The sequence below is a fragment of the Carcharodon carcharias genome, chromosome 21 (genome assembly GCF_017639515.1).
Source record: "Carcharodon carcharias isolate sCarCar2 chromosome 21, sCarCar2.pri, whole genome shotgun sequence".
NCBI classification, from domain to species: domain Eukaryota; kingdom Metazoa; phylum Chordata; class Chondrichthyes; order Lamniformes; family Lamnidae; genus Carcharodon; species Carcharodon carcharias.
This window is the reverse complement of record NC_054487.1, coordinates 12,515,565-12,535,309: the sequence shown is the minus strand read 5'-3', so window position 1 is coordinate 12,535,309 and position 19,745 is coordinate 12,515,565. Positions and strand designations below refer to the sequence as shown.

General features: G+C 39.4%; 1 protein-coding gene across 4 annotated transcripts in view; it reads left to right on the top strand.

Annotated features, from left to right (window-relative positions):
* The window catches only part of ipo8 (importin 8), a 117,713-nt gene that overhangs the window by 27,698 nt on the left and 70,270 nt on the right, over positions 1-19,745 (top strand). Inside the window, exons 4-8 of one of the 4 annotated variants that reach the window (XM_041215918.1) lie at positions 2,919-3,077; positions 6,284-6,440; positions 10,432-10,521; positions 13,889-13,983; positions 18,235-18,319. In XM_041215918.1, coding sequence (XP_041071852.1) covers positions 2,919-3,077; positions 6,284-6,440; positions 10,432-10,521; positions 13,889-13,983; positions 18,235-18,319 — 586 coding nt within the window. The remainder of the gene's footprint in view (positions 1-2,918; positions 3,078-6,283; positions 6,441-10,431; positions 10,522-13,888; positions 13,984-18,234; positions 18,320-19,745) is intronic. The other 3 variants (XM_041215920.1, XM_041215919.1, XM_041215921.1) reach the window with 3 other exon arrangements.

Below are 19,745 nucleotides of genomic sequence, written 5' to 3'. Positions count from 1 at the left end.
TGCAGCTGCTAAGAATTAGTTAGTTGTAGTTACCTTCTGTGATACAGTAGGTTCAGTTATTTCAGTTATGAATATGCTTCTTTTGTGAGAGTTGACTCATGTCCTATAGCTGCTTGTATGCTAGTGTGATCTAGTGTTGTAATGTACCCCCGTGACCTGTACATGCATACATGTTTTTTGGACATGTGTTTCTTCAATCACTCGGGAGGCAGACTAAGCAAACATCTGATGAGATGAGGCCAGATATGTATCATTATGCTGCTTTATTTTTAAAACAAGGTACATTTAAAGAACAGCAGTTAAATCTAACAATTGGAAAAAGAATAAAATGCTGGAACTACTCAGCAGATCAGGCAGCATTTGAAGAGAGAGAAAAGGAGTTCTGACGAATGGCCAACAACCTGAAACATTAACCCTGTTTCTCTGTCCACAAAAGCTGCCTGACCTCCCTTAAGTAATTCTATAATTAACCTGCATGTAATAATGCAAAGTAAAGATGTCACAGTAGTCCATGTCAGTGGATTATCATACTTTATTTTAGCCTCTTTTTTATATTGGTGCCTTTTGGAGAGAGTTCAGTTTGCTTATTTTAAAAATAGAAGCATATGTTTTCCTAGTCCCTCCATGAGTGAGAAAATATTTATAATTTGTTTTTCTCAAGTATAAAATGGATGACCTCACATTTCCCCACATTAAACTCCAACAAGAGACTATGGAGGAACAAAGGGATTTAGGTGTCCCTTATACACAAATCGCTATAAGCAAGTGCATAGGTACAAAAATAATCATCAAGGCTAATGGAATGTTAGCCTTTTTCTCAAAGAAGTTGGAATGCAAGGGGAAAGACGTGATATTTCGGTTGTTCAGAGCCTTGGTTACTGCATTCAAATTTGGAAGCAACTTCCAGAAAGATATGTTTTCCTTGGAAGGGGCTCAGTGCACATTCATCCGAGTAATGGAGAGTTAAATTACAAGGACAGGTTGCGTAATCTTGGCTTGTATTCCTTTTGAGATAGAGGAGTTGTCTAATTGAGGTGTTTGGATTATGTGGTTCATTAATAGGCTAGTGATGCATGCTAAACCAGGTAGTCTGAACTACTTCTGCTGGTTTGAGAGTCTAGGACTAGGGAGCATAGTCTAAAAATTAAAGTCAGATGAGTGAAATTAAGAAGCACTTCTTTACACAAAGGTTGTTAGAAACTTGGAGCCCTTTTCCATAAAAGGCAGTTCATGTTAGAACAATTGTTAATTACCTCCACCAATATTTACCTCCACCAATATGTTAGTCTGTTTGGAAATAATATATCTCAAACCTATGGATGGATTTCAACAAAACTTGGTGCACAGTTCTTCCTTGGGTCATAACCTGATTAGTTTTTGGCAAAGAAGCAGATCCAGATCCTGCACATTTTAAAAATATCCGTTAACTTTGGAAGATAGGGTGAATTATTTTTTTTAAGAACGTTGTGGGTCGTTTTATATAGAATGTTGTTGATTTATTTGGAATGTTCTGGTTTGTCACAGCTGTCAAAACGTGAGCAGAGTTTTCAGAGCAAGTTATTGGGTGTGGATGGGTCTGAAGCCACCTCAGGAGATGGAAGTTCCTCATTTAAAAAAAAAATGTTTTTTCAGCTTTGTAGTTACAGAGCATCAACCAGGCAGGGAACAGCCTCAAGAAAGAACTGTGTAATTGTAAAAACGTTGAGTTAAAACAGCGTGGCGGAGGTATGTGTTCTACTGAGTGCCCTCTTCGCTTGTTTTAAACTGACATTGATGGATTTTTGTTAACCCAAGATATTAAGAGATATGGGGCAAAAGCGAATGTATGGAGTAATGTCGTAAGTCAGCCACAATCTCATTGACTGCAACAGACTTGAGGGTAAATGGTCACCTCCTATTCCTAGTTGTAAGGCTGAGTCTTCTCATAGCCTGTGCAAAAGGGCAAGAAAACTTCCATTTTACCTGTTGAGTATCTTCTCAAATATAATTAGCATCACCAGGAAAGAATTGAAACTCATTATTTACATACTTGTGAGCCAAGGATGATGGGAGTTCTGGTTCAGCTATTCTACTGGGCTCTCGTACTTGGTGTAAGACATTTTAAAATGGATGCAGTACCTCCCTGCAATGGTATCTTAAAGAAATATTGAAAGTTTTATTGTACATGACTTGAAAAAAAATGAGCACTCTCCTCCGATCTACCGCAACAACCAAAGGGGTATATGGAAGCCATATAGAAATGTATGTTATGAAATGGTATGAAAGGGTATATCTACAGCATTACTTAAAGAAAACCCCTGACAATAACAAACTGGTGAGAGAGATGATAGGGAATCATCTTCATAGAAAGCAATCGCCACCTGCTGTAGGCACCTGGTTTGGGTATGCAGGTGAAGATCTTTCTGTTATTCATGAGTCAGTTAAATGTTTTGAGGGAAAGGAACTGTGCTTTATCTTTGCCAATTATTGAGCAGAGTGGCTGCCTACATTTGTATATCCAATTTGGATTGCTTTCCTTTTGAAAGGCAATGGAATATCCCCATACAGCACAATAGCTGATAGTATGGGAGTACAACTTGTTACTGAGGCACCTCCACTGCCACTCTGAGCCAGCAACTTACTGGGTGAAAGAGTGGTTGCCGTGAACCTCTTCTGATTTCCTAATCTTCCACTGCCCCCATTTTTCTTGAAGCACTAAGAATAAAGAGTGTTTTCTTGCACAGCTTTCATGTCCTCAGAATGAAGCATTTTCACAAGGGGTTGAGATTCCCTGTCTTTCATTACATGGCTTTTTGGTTCATTTCTCATATGGTTATTGTACAGTTCTTCGCTGAGCATGCCAAGTATCTAGTGAAACAGTTATAAAGTTTCTATTTCATGGACGTATGACTGTCTACATGCTAATGTCATGTTTAAAGGTCTCAGTTGGCTGTGTGTCTTCGTGCTATCATTAAGTACGATTTCCCAGGACGATGGACGGCAGTGGTGGACAAAATAGGCTTTTTCCTGCAATCGCCAAATAATGCAAGCTGGCTCGGCAGCCTAATGTGTCTGTACCAGCTGGTCAGGACTTATGAGTAAGTATCTACAATGTGTATGCTTTTGCTAATATGTTGACTAATCAGTTTTTAAGTCAATTAAATATGATGAAAACAAAAAAACTGCGGATGCTGGAAATCCAAAACAAAAACAAAAACAGAAGTTCTGTCGAAGGGTCATGAGGACTTGAAACGTCAACTCTTTTCTTCTCCGCCGATGCTGCCAGACCTGCTGAGTTTTTCCAGGTAATTCTGTTTTTGTTTTTGTTTTTGTTTTAAATATGATGAAGATAGGCCTGATTGAACAATCATTGTAACTGTTGCTGAAGTTTGTAGTGGGATCCTATTGCAGATGCATGTTTAGAAAGAACATGTTGATGTCTGGACTACAGATAAGAGTCAATTTCTTGCATAAGAGAGGCTGATTTGTAGCAGAATATTATACTAAATATCATAGTTTTTAAAAACCAAATAGTGATGTGCAATGAGGAAAGCTGTTTTTAAAATACCGACAGTGGTTCTTAGAAGTACTTGTATAAAAGCACAAAACTGCACATGCTGGTCATCTGAAATAAAAACAAAATGCTGGAATTACTCAAGGTCTGGAAGCACATGTGGAGAGATAAACAGAGTTTGTGTTTCAGGTCTGTGACCTTTCATGAAAATGTTCTACATTTGGTCCTTCCACGCCTCCATCCCAGAATGGTCTGAGAACTCTCTGCGTCTTACTTGAATGAAGGCCCAATCCGGCCTGTGCCTGGCTGAACTTGTTCTCACATTGCACAATTTCCACTTCCAACTCCAGTCTTTCCTCAAAAAGGTGTTGCTATGGTAGCAGCATGAGTCTTAGCTATATCTGCCTTTTTTGTGGGTAATTGTGGAACATTCTTTGTTCCAGTGCTACTCAAGCCTTTCCCTCACCTTTTTTCTTTTTTTTATTCATTCACGGGATTTGGGCTTTGCTGGCTGGGCCAGCATTTATTGCCTATCCCTAGTTGCCCTTGAGAAGGTGGTGGTGAGCTTCCCTCTCGAACCACTGCAGCCCATGTGGTGTAGGCACACCCACAGTGCTGTTAGGGAGGGAGTTCCAGGATTTTGACCCAGTGTCAGTGAAGGAACGGCGATATATTTCCAAGTCAGGATGGTGAGAGACTTGGAGGGGAACTTCCAGGTGGTGGTGTTCCCATCTGTCTGCTGCTTTTGTCCTTCTAGACAGTAGTGGTCATGGGTTTGGAAGCTGCTGTCTAAGGAGTCTTGGGGAATTCCTGCAGTGCATCATGTAGTTGGTACACACTGCTGCAATTGGTACACTTCTGGTACATTAATGACACTATCCGTGTTGGTTCCTGTTTTGACCCTGAATGGAAACATCATCAACTTTGCTTCCAATTTCCACCCTTGTCTTGTCTTCGCCATCTCTTACTCTTCCCTTCCTTGACGTCTCTATTTCTGTTTTTGGGATAGGTTGTCAACCAATATTTTTATAAGCTTACTAACTTTCACAGCTACCGTGACTACACTTGCACACACCCTGCTCCCTGTAAGCACTCCTTCTCCTAGTTTCTCCATCGCATCTGCACAGGCAATGCAACATTCCATGCTAATGCTCCTGATATGTGATTTCTGATGACAGGTCACAAATCTGAGACGTTAACTCTTGCTTCTCTCTTCGCAAATGCTGTTGAGTATTTCCAGCATTTTCTGTTTTTATTTCAATAAAGTACTTGTTTTGTTCGATCCTGATTTTATGTCAGCAGTGAGCCTCAGAGATAGGATTGTTGTTTTTTCCCAGAAATAATTGAGAACAGCAAATTGACCTCCCATGACATTGCTCACAGGGAGACATAGGAGGAAAAAGCATTGAAAGACACATTGAAAGATATAGGATGTTGACATAGATAGTGGCTGTAAGGTAAATTCAAAGAGTCAGCCATGTGGGGAATCTGGTGATGGAGGTTGCACAGCTGTAGGGCAGAATTTTCCCCCTGTTGTGGGGGGAAGTTGAAGAGTGGGCATGTGGGGGGCGCGCCGCCATTTTACATGGGTGGGCCGTTCGCACGGAAGCGCTATGCGCCCCCTGTGCAGGTGGTGGGGGTGATTCCCTGAGCCGAGAGTGTGCTCTTTTGCACAAGCACACGAAAGAGTGCACTTATCTCCCTGAGGCAAAGTGCTGCCTCAGGGAGGTCAGCTGTACATTAAAAAAATATTAAAAATGGAGAGAAAAAAAAATTTCCCTGACGTGTTCCCTCATGTGACACTGTCACATGAGTTGGGACATGTCCATAACTTTTGAATACACTTTAATAAAATTTTTTAAAACCTACATGAAACCTCATCCTGCCCGTGGATGAGGTTTCATGCTTTTTCTAATGCCCGTCAGGGGCTCCTGTCCTGCCCGCCAACCTTAAGGTTGGACATCAGGACAATTAATTAGTTTAATGACTCTGTCAGTGGCCTAAATTGGCCATTGACAGGTCGGCGGGCACACAGCTAATTTTGCTGAGCCCCCGCCTACCTGAAAATTTAAATGGGGCTCGGTGCTTTTGAATTGGGATTTGTTAATATTTTGCAAAATAAATGCAAGTAAATAAAGCTGAAATCTTGAGACTGGGATGAGTATTCAGAAGCATGGCAACAAGTTGCATTCACCATGCTTAAAATATTACTCATCAATCTCCTTTGACACTGCTGACAGTAAGTTAGATTCTCCAACTTTTTAAAGAACAGGGATTTAAATACCATAGAATACACAATGCATTATTCTATTATGAATTTGGAGCTGTATCAGCTGTCATTTTAAGATCACAAAATCTAATTGCAGTAAATAAGTACAAGTCTGAAGTTGAATTACGGTTTAACTGCTGTTAGTGGGGGAAATTTGAAGATTATCAAGTGCTTGTAAATCTGTGACTGGGATCAATCTGCAAACATGCCTTGTAGCCCTGCATTTGACCTTAGCACACAATGATGGTCTGTCATTTTCCCTCTTTCCTTTAACTTTTGACATTTCTAAATGTGATATGTGAAGTCTTAACTGCAGAACTCAAAAGCTAAGTTAAATTCACGTTTAAAAAAAAAGTCACTGAGATGAGACTCTTTCAATATTGCCTCTTATCTGTTGAGTTGCTTTCTCTGTAATTCACACTTTTTTGCTGATGTGTGGTAAAGCTCGTTTCTTCTTAATTCTGGTGCACACGCACCGGTGCAGTCTCAAATCATTGCTAAATCCCAATGTGTTTTTTTAGATTCAAGAAGGCAGAGGAACGAGATCCTCTGATAGCAGCGATGCAGATATTTTTACCACGGATTCAGCAGCAAATCATGCAACTTCTGCCTGATGCAACCCATTGGTCGGTGCTGATTCAGAAGCAGATCTTAAAAATCTTCTTTGCACTTGTTCAGGTATGAACAACACCCGGGACAGGAAGGATACATTTCTCAATTACTGGAACTGTCTTCTGCATCCTCATTTGATTGGGTAGTTTATAAATCTTGATGTTTACTACTTAAAATTGTGCAAGTAGACCCGATTGAGAGGATGTAACATACATGGATTTGCTAACTCTAGTAGCAGATGCGTAGGGTTTGGTGGTGTGATAGCAATGCTATTGGACAAATAAGACAAAGACCTGGACGAATAACCCAGAGAATAAACCTTACAATGGCAGTTTGAAATTTGAGTTCGGTTTATCTGGAAATAAAAGGCTGGCATTGGTAAAAGTAACCGTGAAGATGTCAGATCGTCCTAAAAGCCCCCTTGGTTTTGCTACTGTCCTTCAGGGAACTAAACGCTGCCCCTACTTATGAGAATGGGATCCCACATCAACAATATTGACTCTAACTGTGACTGGATAAGCTACTCGGTCGCATTAAACCATGATCAGTGGTTCAAGAAGGTCCACCACTGCCAGCCTTGCCAGTAACACCCACATCCTGCGAATGAATTTTTAGAAAAGCAGCCAGCTTATTCTGACAGTCTGATTATCCGCCGCATTCAAGCAACTTGAAAGAATGTTCTGCATGATTAAGTAGACAAAACCCATGTTTCTGTTATACTTGATTTTATGTTTAGACTTGCACATATGCATAAATCTTGTTATATAGCTAAATGACGCAACGGCACAGGTGGTCCACGACTTCGGAGACTCGCAAAGCTGCTGGTTCATCTCGAAAGTGGAGTTTTATTAACTTGAGTGGAATAGCTGGTCTAGCTGTCCTGTCAATATACTTATTAAGGATTTCATATTCTTACTATTCAATGCCTCGCTTCTCTTTTGCACCCACTATCCCCTTAACCATTCATGTTGCTGTGTGTGGGACCTTGAGTGTAAATTGGTTGCCACGTTTCCTACATTCGTTTGACTACACTTCACAAGTACCTCATTGGTTATAAAGCACTTTGGAGTATCTTGAGGCCATGAAAAACATTATAAATTCAAGCCTTCCTTTAATTGCATGTAAAGGCTCTAACTTTTCATGATGTACAAATGCTGATGGCCGTTGGGTGCCTTTGTCAACTGAGTAATCTTTCAGTGTGTGCTCAAGCACTGAGCATTGATAGATTATTTAAGTACAAGGGCACCCTCACCCACACACTTGCAGGAAGCCTACGTGTTGCTGCATACCTATTTTGCCTTCCACCACACCTGTTTAATATTCTTATGAGGTTCTGCAGATTTAAGCTTACACTGTTGATGGGTAGAGCATTTCCAGTACGTTATGATTTAGTAGTGTTATGATGCTTATTGTGGGATGCTTCACTTGAGCCAATAAAACTCTGCTTTATAGTTGAACAGTTACTTTGAGTCTTTGAAAATGTGGAACATCATTTAGTTGCTATATAACCATACATAAATATAATGTGCCAGTCGAGAACACAAAACCGGGTACAACAAAACATGACTTTTTAGCCAGTCTGTAAGTCAGTGAGAGAGTGAGTCAGTGAGGGAGTGAGTCATGCCTTACAAACAATTTCCAATCATTCCAATACAGATACCGAATTTTCCTCTCATTTCCATGTCGCCTCTCTGGATTTTTAACTCCCTTTTTTTTACAAAGAAGGAATCTGCAAAATTAGTTACTTTTCAACCCTGATGGTTTTAGAACAAGATAACTTCACACTTTAAAAAAAGATGACATTGAGACCAGAGGAGTTAAGTTGCAAATTACATAGAAATTGCAAAATAGATATAGACCATTTCTGTATTGTTAGTTATACTCCACCTGAGTAAACTGCTAACCCCATGTGCCTGCCCTATTCCCACATCCCTTTATTCTCTTTTCCTTCAAACATCTATCTAACCTGGTCTTAAAAGTTTGCATAGCCTCCATGCTAATCACTAACTCCAGTAGCACAAAAGCCAGGATTTTCCGTCCCCATTATGTGGGTTATGGCAGCCCAGCCAAAAGCCCATTGACTTTCGGCGGGACTGGACAATCCTGGCGGCAGACGGGGCTGGAAAATCCTGCCCAAGGTTTCTTCTGTTCTTCCCTAAATTTCTTGTGTATAATATTGTATGGCTTATCTCTTCATTCTACTTCTTTCAACCACCTGAAGTTCGGTTCTACCTGCTCTGTATCATCCCATTTTAAATAACTAATGGCAAGCAGAATTTTAGCAAATTTGCTCCATGGCCTCTGTTTTGTCTCAACTTCTGTTGTATTGGCTGTATTGCACAATGTACTCCAACTGTGGTCTTATTAATGCTTTATGCAACAAAAAATATTGGAAATACTCAGGTTAGAATGCATCTGTGGAGAGAGAAAACTTTTCTGACCAATAACCTTTCATCAGAACCATTCTGACAGTCTGTTGATCTGAAATGTTAACCCCTGTTTCCGTCTCCACAGATGTTGTCTGACCTGCTGAGTATTTTCTATTTTTATTTTAGTATTCCATCATCCACAGTGTTTTAATTTTGGAAAGTTTTATGTAGATGATTTTATGTACACTGACAATCACTTCACATGTATAAGCAATTAAGCATCTCCCACCATTCAGTGCAAAGCTTTGCAGATTTGCTCCTTCAGCAAAATTTAGAATCAGATTTAGCAGGCCTTAGTGCAGTTTCTAGGTTTTTGTCTCGCAGCTTTGAGTGGTATTTTGACTTCTTCATAGTGATTACTGAGAGTTGACTCGCACAGTGAGATGCGTCAGACCTTCCCCTGCACTCCTTCCACAACGTAATTGCGTGATCTTTCCCTTTGCCATGACGAGCCTTCATTATTATTTGGGCTGGCTTTCATCTGCTGCTTGGAGTGATGATTTCAATAGATCGAGCTGACCAGGATTATGGCTCTCCTCTCCCCGCAGGGAGATTGATAGTATTTCCAGTGTGCTGAAGCCCATCTGTTTTCACTCCTATCGCATACTATTTTCACAGATAACCAATAATCAAGAAGTAAAGCACATGCAGCAATCCAAAACACACTCATGCTCTGCTTTTTGTCAGACCATTTTACCAACAGATGCACAAAGGTTAAAATTCATATGTATTTGCCATGCAAATATGAGAAAGCCTTGCAATTATAGAGCGCCTTTCATAACCTCAGGATGTACCTGTGTTTAACAACTAATCAAGTACTTTTGAAGTCACTGTTGCAATGTAGAAGCATTGCGATCACACTGTCAACAATTGTGTGTCTATTACTAACATTTTATTTACTAATCAAAAATGTAATTAGCAACATCTGAATTTGCACTTAGCCACATGTGGCAAATGGATAAGGTATGGAATAGTATTGGGGTGAGATGTGTTGGGAGGTTGAGTATCCTTTGCCAATAGTTGTTAGAAAGGAGGCTTGTGCCCACTGTTGTCTCATGATCAGTGTTATTAAAAAATCTTGCATTTGTATAAGACCTTAACATATTTTCAAAAAGATTCACGCAACAAATTACTTTTTGGAGCACACTGACTCATGTGGCCAATTGACCTGCTGTTATCTCATTATGATAGTGGTAGGGGAGGGTAGGGAAGCGAAATGGAAATCGTGAATCCCCAAAGTAGAGAGAGAAAATGCAAGAGTTATCTGTTCTCCCATCTCCCAGTAGCTGCTCATTGTGATGTTGGTCGCGTACTTATTCTCTGTTTGGGGTTTTACACAGGAAAAGATAATAAAGAAAGGTCAAAACTTCAATAATTTTCCTAAGGATATCTTCTCCCTCCATTATCATTAAGTTGCATCATCCCACAGTTCATTGACTCTGCCTAATGCCAAAATTAAAGAATTTTTGAATATTTAGTGTGTGTAACTGAATCTAGAAACTCTACGAATTAAATATGAACTAATTTAGTGTAAAGGACTACATTTATAAACAGAACTTTTTAACAATTTTTTTCTTTTTTGTTGGAGATTTGTTCAACAAGCTGTCTCTTTTGCTTCCCTTTGCTAGTACGCACTACCACTGCAACTGGTAAATAAGCAAACCATGACTCAATGGATGGAAATATTTAGGACAATCATTGACCGAGATGTTCCTCCTGTAAGTGTTCTTTAATAAGTTGAATTTTTTGCAATGCATGTGTTCACCTTTAATTGAGCAGGTTGCTACAGAGAGTGAGATTGTGCACTTATCTGTCTCTCCCATTCTTGCTCTCTCTTCCTGTCTGTCTGCCTACTTTCTGTGTGTGTTTGTTTCTCCTCACATTTTCTCTCTTACTTTTGTGCCTGCCTCTCTTCCCTCCCCTTCTCCATCTCCATCTCACACTTTCATGTGTGTACGTGATTTGTCTATCTGTTTCTTAACATATTCCTGATGCAAAACAGATCAACAGATTTTTTTTGTCAAATTAATTTGCCACGAATAATATGAGATGATATTTGTTACAAAAATCACAAACATTTTAGTCATACAGGAACTTCCTGTACTAGTGAGATTAGCTGAGATTGCTTTGAACTTCAGTCTCTTAAGTAATGCATCGTAGTTCCTGTCATTGTAGACTGTCAAAAAAGATGTTTGTTTATTCCTTGTTACTTTTGCTCTTGTTGATCCAAATCAGAGTGGCCAACCTTTTAAACTAAAGAGCCAGAAAAGAAAATTTATATACTGGAAAAGAACCTCACCTAAAATAGTTAACTCACTGATGTTTTCGTTAGCTACAAGAATTCTGTGCCACAGGCTTTCAGAATTTAGCTCGGCTTAATTTTAAATCTGAGGTTGATCGATTTTTGTTAACCAGAGGTATTAGGGCAAAGACCATGTTTTCATTGAATGTCTGCACAGGGATGAGGGGCTAAATGGCTTACTCATGTGTTCCTGGCCCCCTTTCCTGATCCTTTCTTCTGTCTTACTCTCATATTTCTTCTCTATCCATCTCTCAATCCTTCTCATGTTCTTTACTATCTTTTTTATCTTACACATGTTCCTTCTCTCTCTCTCTTCTCTATTTTCCTGTGTGGTCCTTCTTTCCCTAATATTTTATATTCCTGTCTCCCTGTATTCTTTCCAAATTCCTCATCATCCTTTTCCTTTCTCTTTTGATTCTTTTGTTCTCTCTATCATTCATGTTCTCTCTCAACAGCCACAACTCATAGCTATATGACACCTTTAACTTGCAAAACACCTCAGATGTTTTACAGAGCATTAGTGTGAGGCACTGAGCCATGGGGAGGAGTGTTAGGAGTGGTGACTGGTTTGAGGTTTAATTTCTCCTCTCATTTCCCTTCTCTGTACCACCTCTACTTCAAATTAAACATGCTATTATGGAAAGAATAATGAAACTAAGGGACATATGCAACATCCTGTGTTGCTGGATCAAATCCCTGAAACTCCCTTCCTAAGAGCACTGTGGATGTACCAACACCACATGGACTGCAGCGGTTCAAGAAGGTGCCTCACTGCCACCTTCTCAAGGACAATTAGTTAAAAACAAAAAACTGCGGATGCTGGAAATCCAAAACAAAAACAGAATTACCTGGAAAAACTCAGCAGGTCTGGCAGCTTCGGCGGAGAAGAACAAAGTTGACGTTTCGAGTCCTCATGACCCTTCAACAGAACACAGTTCTGTTCTCTTGAAGGGTCATGAGGACTCGAAACGTCAACTTTGTTCTTCTCCGCCGAAGCTGCCAGACCTGCTGAGTTTTTCCAGGTAATTCTGTTTTTGTCAAGAGCAATTAGTGATGGGCAATGAATGATGGCCTTGCCAGTGACACTTACATCCTATGAACTAATCTATAAAGAAAGTACATTCACCACGAGGCAAGCAGGAGATTTTTATGATAAGAGACTTAGACTTCCAGCACTGTATTCTTTAGAGCAGGGGGCAGTACGAGACTGTTCTAAAGTTTGAGAGTTTGAAAGACGAAGTGTAGTTGAAGATTATTTCTGCTGGTTATGGAATCTGCAGCCAAAGGTATAAATTTGATTAGCACTGGATATATAAAGGGAAAATAGAAGAAATTGTCACATAAATGATTACTGAACATTTTTTCTGATGAATATGTGAAATATGTTACCATGAGTGAGTGTTAAGGCCACTGCCGATCATGACGCTTAGGAGCTGACATTAAGGAAATTAGCTAAATCCTCGAGGATAAATGCTATGGAGAAAGAGCAGGGAAATTGGATTCAAGTGGTTGGCTCTGAGGTGGAGCTGGCATTGGCACAGTGGCCTAAGAGACTTCACTACTGAAACTCTTGAGTCTATCAAAACTTGATGATGGTTTTGTGGGTTGAGAAGTACAACTTGATGAACATATGTTTATAAATGTAGTTATCTGTCACGATTTGTTTTTATCTTTGAATTGGGAAAATAAGAATTTGTTAAACTGTATTGTAGTTAAAACAATTCCAGAGTTCCAAATTATTGCATAAGTCACAGAATGGATGGTTCAGTGAAACAATGTGTCAACTGATTTATGTTTACATAAAAATAAGATTCAGTTCAATTCAACTACAGGATTTGAATGAGATCATCTTTAAAGCAGTGTGTGACATGCAGTAGTTTTGAATCATGTTGACAGTATGCCATGACTCAAACATACTCTTAAACCTGTTTCATGAAATTACTTTTCAGTAACATTTAATTATTTGATTCTTGATGCAGTGAATTTCTGTGGCAAGCAGGATTTCAGTGTGAAAGAGTTCCATTTGTATTGTACAACCTCGTAATAGCAAGTATGTGTAATTTTCATGCAGCAGCCCGAAAGGGTATCTTCCTCACTTCCCAAAGCTGGAAGTTGCATAAAGTATAATATTAGGCATGTGACATGTTCATACTCTGTCTGCTTTAACACCTAACAGTGCAGTTATAGGTTCTTTGTCCTGTCAAATCTTGCCTGTGCCGGCAGAATGTATTTTGAGCTCTTGACACTGTAACACTGTAGGAACATAGGAATAGAAGTAGACCATTTAGCTCCTTGAGCTTGTTCCATCATTCAGTTTGATCATGGATGACTTCAATTACGTTTACCCATCTTGGTTCCAAACGCGAGGATGAAGTATTGATGGTAACGGATCTGTCACTGTGTTGGACCTAGTGAAAACAAATTGAGGTGATGAATTATGAGCTTTACATTCTTCCATCAATAAAGCATGTTGGCTTAATTGTTTTTCCCTGGAGCACAATGATACCATTCACAAAGCAAACCTTGTAACAAAATAGCATTATATTATAATCCTGAAAATGTAGTGACGGCGTAACACTTAATTGTATTTTTTAAAAAAAGAGAAATGTTCTAACTTCTTGAAGCAAACTATTAATTTACGTGAGTATGGAAATTGAGCACTGTGAAACTGCTTTTGTTGTGCTTTGGTTTGATGGCTTGCGGTTCTTGGTGCAATATGATGTGTGCTATTTCGTAAAAGAGATTGACTGCATGTACTTTCAATCTGTTCCTTTAACTTGCAGGAAACATTGCAGGTGGATGAAGATGACAGGCCTGAACTGGTATGGTGGAAATGTAAGAAGTGGGCTTTGCACTTGGTTACGAGACTCTTTGAAAGGTATTGCATATCTCTCAAAATATATTGTTTGGCCCATCTAAACCCGTGCATCCCAGGAAGTCACAACATCCAGCTGGACTTTTACCTCTGTGACCCTAACCAATGGTCCTTTCCAGGAATTGTTTATTTTATCATGTTCATGGCTTCCAGTTATCAGCTCTTAATTTTGCCTATTTTGAACCTGTGTCCCTTTTCCTGCTGTCATGGTTTAATTTGAGGAGATGGAACCAGAACACCGTTAATTTTGTTTCACTCACATGTATGCTAAAAAAAGGGACCAGCTGATGAGCCGAGCCCATACCATCTCAGCTTGGTGTAAGTTAAACACCATTCTCCATCCCTGCTGTCAAACAATCTCTGTCAAAATAACTTTGGATAAGTTAGGAAAAGAACTCTGAAATTTCTCTCCAATCCCTCCCCCAAGGTAATCCAGCGAGTTCCGAGAGATACAGTGACTGATGACACTGGCCTCCATTGACCCATTTGTTATCTATGTGCAGATGCTCCCTACTTACAGAAGGCACTTTATGGAGAACTGGCAGAAGAAAGCAAGACAGATAACAGAGGAAAAAAAGACACACTAAGGATTCGCTTGAAGCAATACAACATGGTGCTGACTCTTGAGGAAAACCTGGGCACTGACGACTAACAATCATGCGCAGAAGTTAGAGAATGAGTGAATGAGCCATTCCAGAGGCAGGATGTGAGAGATGGAGGGATCTGCAGGAGCATTCCTCAGTAAATTAGTTAGATGAGGCTTGTAGTTGGCAATATCCAGCACACATTGATTTTTAAGTCATCAATGCATCCATCTATCATGAAATGATGTTTCCCTTATTGTTGACATCATCGTCCTTGAGTACAAAGGACACAATGCTGCATGCAGTAGCCCATCCAGCTCCCTTTTCACTGCTTGCAACAAATTCACACAGGCTGTGTGCTAGCAATTTGCTCCAGAGGTTGGTAACTCTTTGAAAAGAAGCACTTCTTGGCATCTTTATTTTTGTTTTGTTTTCCATTTTAACCTGCCTATCTCAAATAACTTACCCACAAATGCAGGGTCTAATTCCTCCATCGTTCTCAAGACCATAAATGATCTCTTCAAAGACTACAGTTTTCCAGAATAAATATCTTGGTGTTCTCAGCCTGATATGGTAATTAAAGGACCTTAAAGTAGGTGCCAACCAAGTGGCATTTCTCTGAACCTTTTCTAGTCTTCAGACCAAGACTAATTAGATGTGGCCCAATCAAAGCCTCATACAAAAAAAAAAATTGGTACTTATCTTTTCTATTTAATTGCCTTAGCAACATTTCCTAACAGCCTATTTGTGACACAAATCATGAATCTTCAATTACTTGTGCACAGAGACTCTCGGGTCCTTTTTGCCAGCCTTGAACATGCAATTTAGCATGGCACATACATGTTTGGAGTTTCCTGTTCTCAATTGCCTACAGTTTTCTGTGTTAAACTGTGTCTGGTAGATTTTCACTGATAACTCTAACACAATCTGGATCATTGATAAAGATGAAGAGCCAAAGACTTAATATTGATACCCACAGAACTCTGCTGGTGACTGGCCATGAAGCAGAATCATGACCAGCAATGCATATTTGTATGCAACCAGTTCTTTATCCGATGTAGTAGCTGCTTGCTGATCCCATAACATTATCCTTACCCAATAGCCTTTTGTGTAGCACTTTATGAAAGGCTTTTGAAATTATAGTTACACACCATCATTTGGCCTTCCAAAATTCATCAACTTCATTTTTGCCAAGGATTTTGATCAAGTTGGTGAGACCTACTTTTTCAAAAGCTACGTTATTCTGGAACAATCCCTTTAAAGATGATTGTATAGTACACCTCTAATGATTCTTCCTAACAATCTGACTGCCGCTGAAGTTAAACCATACGTTGCTGCATCTGACATAGTGATCACTTTAAATATAGGGATTACGTGGGCCTCTTTCGAGTTCATTGGAGCAATTCTAGACCCCTGAGCTATTAAATATGCAAGAGCAAGTAACACAGCCTCCATTTCTTTGAGCACCCTAGGGTGATCTGCTTGAAGAGCTCTAATTCTAGAAAGAACTATGGTCACTTTATCATGCTCAATTTTAGCATCATTGGTATATTGTTGCAACGGTAATCCAGCAGCATCGTCAGTTGTGAAGAATTGTTCAATGTAATTATTTAAAGCCTATTTTTTTTGTGGGCTGTCACCCAGATCTGTCCTGCAGAACACCTCAATGGCTGGATATGGTCCTTGTTGGCCCTTTGAATCCTAACATATCCGAAAAAGATTTTGCTGTTGCTGCCACACTTATCACTATTCTCTTCTCCATGGTCCATCACTTTGTAGTAGTGGACCATACTTATATATATTTCACTGGTTTTCTCTCTAAATCTTCTTTTTTCCTTGCCCTTCCCTTGGTGACTCTCTTCTTGTTGGGAACTACCACCATTGGGACTGGTCAATCTCTGAGGTGTGCAGCCTAAGTTGCACTATTCATGTGTTTATGATAGTGACCAGTGCTGGAAAGCTTTATGATCATGGGAGGTATCACACCAGAGGCTGCTCACTTAACTTCCACAAACATGGAATCGCTGGACAGTGATCAGAAATGATACTTGCCCATTTTCACCTAAATTACTGAGAGCATGTATCTTCACCCCTGCTGAGATCAGTTGACTGAGCATAAGTTGAGGCTCAAACTTGGAGTCTTCCTGATACACAAACCACCATTACACACGGTCTAATTCTGCTGAACCATCAGGGTACCCGTCTAGACAACTTAATTAACATTTTTACCTGTAATTGCCCACACTGATAACTACAACAATTAACCAGTGTCAGTAGTTGAGGGAGAAATAAATAGGTGCTGCATCACTGAAAACTTTCCCAAAATACAATCAGTTATTAGCAAGGTGGAGAAAAAGAATGTCAGAGATTCAAAATAACTTGTATTTCTACAATACCTTTAACTTAGAAAACTGTCCTCAAGCCTTCACAGATAGAAAGAGAGGGACAGACACTGGAGGAAAATTATTGGATGTAGTTATCACTTCTATCTGGGTAGAGAAAGGGATATTAATTTAAATGTTTTATATTATTAACACTGAATTGAATTTTTTTTATAATAAAGCAGGTTCACAGCTACATCTTGCTGACAGAGAAAGTTGGCATTGTTAATATCTAGCATTTCAGAGACTGAGTACTGCACTTCATTAATAAATTCTGTTTAGGAAGTGATACTGGTGGCATTGTGCACTAGAGCACCAGTAAGATTTGCCAGACAGTGCTGATGAAATGGGGGCATTCCCCATGTGATATGTTCCCAATCTCAAAAGTGTTGCTGTGGAAAGCTGTTGAGTGGAGGCTATGTAATTCCTACAAGAGATGGTGATCGAAAGAGGGCCAGTTTGTCATGATTCCTCCAGTATTTGATTATAGAGTAACTTGAGTAAAGGCCTGACAACCTGTGGATCGGGAAATGTGCTTGGTGGAGGAATATTTCATGGAGGAAAATAGAGGGTTATGAAATTCGTAACCCAATGAAGCACACTGCATCCCATCAAACCCGCCACTCCAAAATTGCTCTTGGGGAACAGGAAGCAGTACAGAAAATGTTGGTCAATACTGGTTTTGATCGAGAATTAATGAGGATTATGTGAAGAACTTAATAAAGCAGAGAGATTGTCTTAAACAAAAACAGAATTACCTGGAAAAACACAGCAGGTCTGGCAGCATCGGCGGAGAAGAAAAGAGCTGACGTTTCGAGTCCTCATGACCCTTCAACAGAACAGTTCTGTGGAAGGGTCATGAGGACTCGAAACGTCAGCTCTTTTCTTCTCCGCCGATGCTGCCAGACCTGCTGTGTTTTTCCAGGTAATTCTGTTTTTGTTTTGGATTTCCAGCATCCGCAGTTTTTTGTTTTTATAGATTGTCTTAAAGCCTGGCATGTGCTCTTAAGGTAAAAGGTTTAGGTTCTGCTGAATGACAGTAGTTCCTCAGAGTTAATTCCACAGCAGCTTATTGAAAAACCTGCTTTGGAATCTGAAGTCCTGATTGATTTTCCTCTTCTATCTCCTTTATGAATGTATCCCACTAATTGAATAGATTTACAGAATAAACCAATTTTTTGTCCAGGGTTCTTACATTTGGAGTGCTACTTATTTAAATTCAATTCTATTTTGCTATAATTTGATCATTGGACTTGATTACACTTTTTACAACATCACTTTCTCTGCAGGTATGGAAGCCCTGGGAATGTAACAAAAGAGTACAACGAGTTTTCAGAATTCTTCTTTAAAACATATGCTGTGGGTATTCAGCAGGTAAGAGCACAATGATTATTTTGAAGCAGGCTTTTGGGATGTTCATTATCAACTGTGTAAAATTGTTGATGTGGACCTGACTAATTGAGCTATTATCTTCATTAAACTGCAAAATACTATTTGTATTTATATAGCACCTCATCATGCCTCAAAGTGCTTCAACCAGTGAACTGCCTTTGGGACGCAGTGGCTGTTATGTAGGCAAACAGAGCAGCATTCTGCATTAGCAACCTCCCCCACATAACAAGATAAATAATCAGTTAATCTGATTTTAGTGTTATTATTTGTGAAGGTAATTGTTGGCTAGGACACAGAACTCCTTGCTTTTCAAATAGCACAGAGGGATCTTGTTTTATTCCCATGAAACAAGCAGGTGGGATCTCGGTTTAACATTAGCATTCCCTCAGTACTGCAGTTTACGTTGTGTTCAGTTCCTGAAGTTGCAACCTTCTGACTCGGGTAAGAATTGTAGTACAGTAAGTGAGCCAATTATTGCATTGAGTGCTACCTTTACTTACAAGGCCATTGAGGTGCTTGTGGGTTTTTTGCTGAGTGATTGACAGCTAAATATAATGAGGATGAGCTAGAAGGAGATATAACAGAAGATTAAGCTTCACAGCCTAGAAAGGGGATAATTTGGAGAAGATTTCATAGATACAAAAGCTTAAGTGATATACACACGAAATTAAAAGCAAAATACAGTGGATGCTGGAGAGCTGAAGTAAGAACAAATTGCAGGAAAAAACTCAGCAGGTCTGGAAGCATCTGTGGAGAGAGAAACAGAGTTGAGGTTTTGAGTCCAAAATTACTCTTCAGAACTCAAATGAAATGAAACAGATATAATTTTCCTGATGTAATTAATTTAATTAGAATAGGAATTGAAATTAGGGCAAGCCATATTTTAATTGTACATCAGGAAAAACTTATCTACTTATAGTAATTGTTTAGAATATGCAGCTAATCAATGTACTTTATTGGAAGCATAAAGGGAGTAAAGTATTCAAAGAAATGTTCTCAATTGCAATTAAAACTTAGCAGTCGAATGTAGCCAGTTATCTAATGCAATCAAAAAAAAGGATTTCAGCCACTGTGATTGCCTTTGGTTTTGAATTATGATTGTGAGAGATTCATATGCTCATTTAATTTGCAGTGGGCCCTCCTTTCAGGAGCCTTGAGCTGCAGCCTGTGGAGAACAGGCAAAGGAGATGAAAAGGCATGCTATCTACGATTGTTGGGTGAATGTTCATCTTTAAGTAGTGCATTAATTTGATTTTATTTTCCTTATCCCACTTGCCTGCCTTCGGAGGCCATCACTGTAAACCTTTCTAGCTGGGATGCCAAGTTGAACATTTGTGCAAGTTTCCATATTCCCGCTTTATAATTGGTTGTTGGAAATGTCACCCAAGTGCAGTTTGGTGGATCCTAT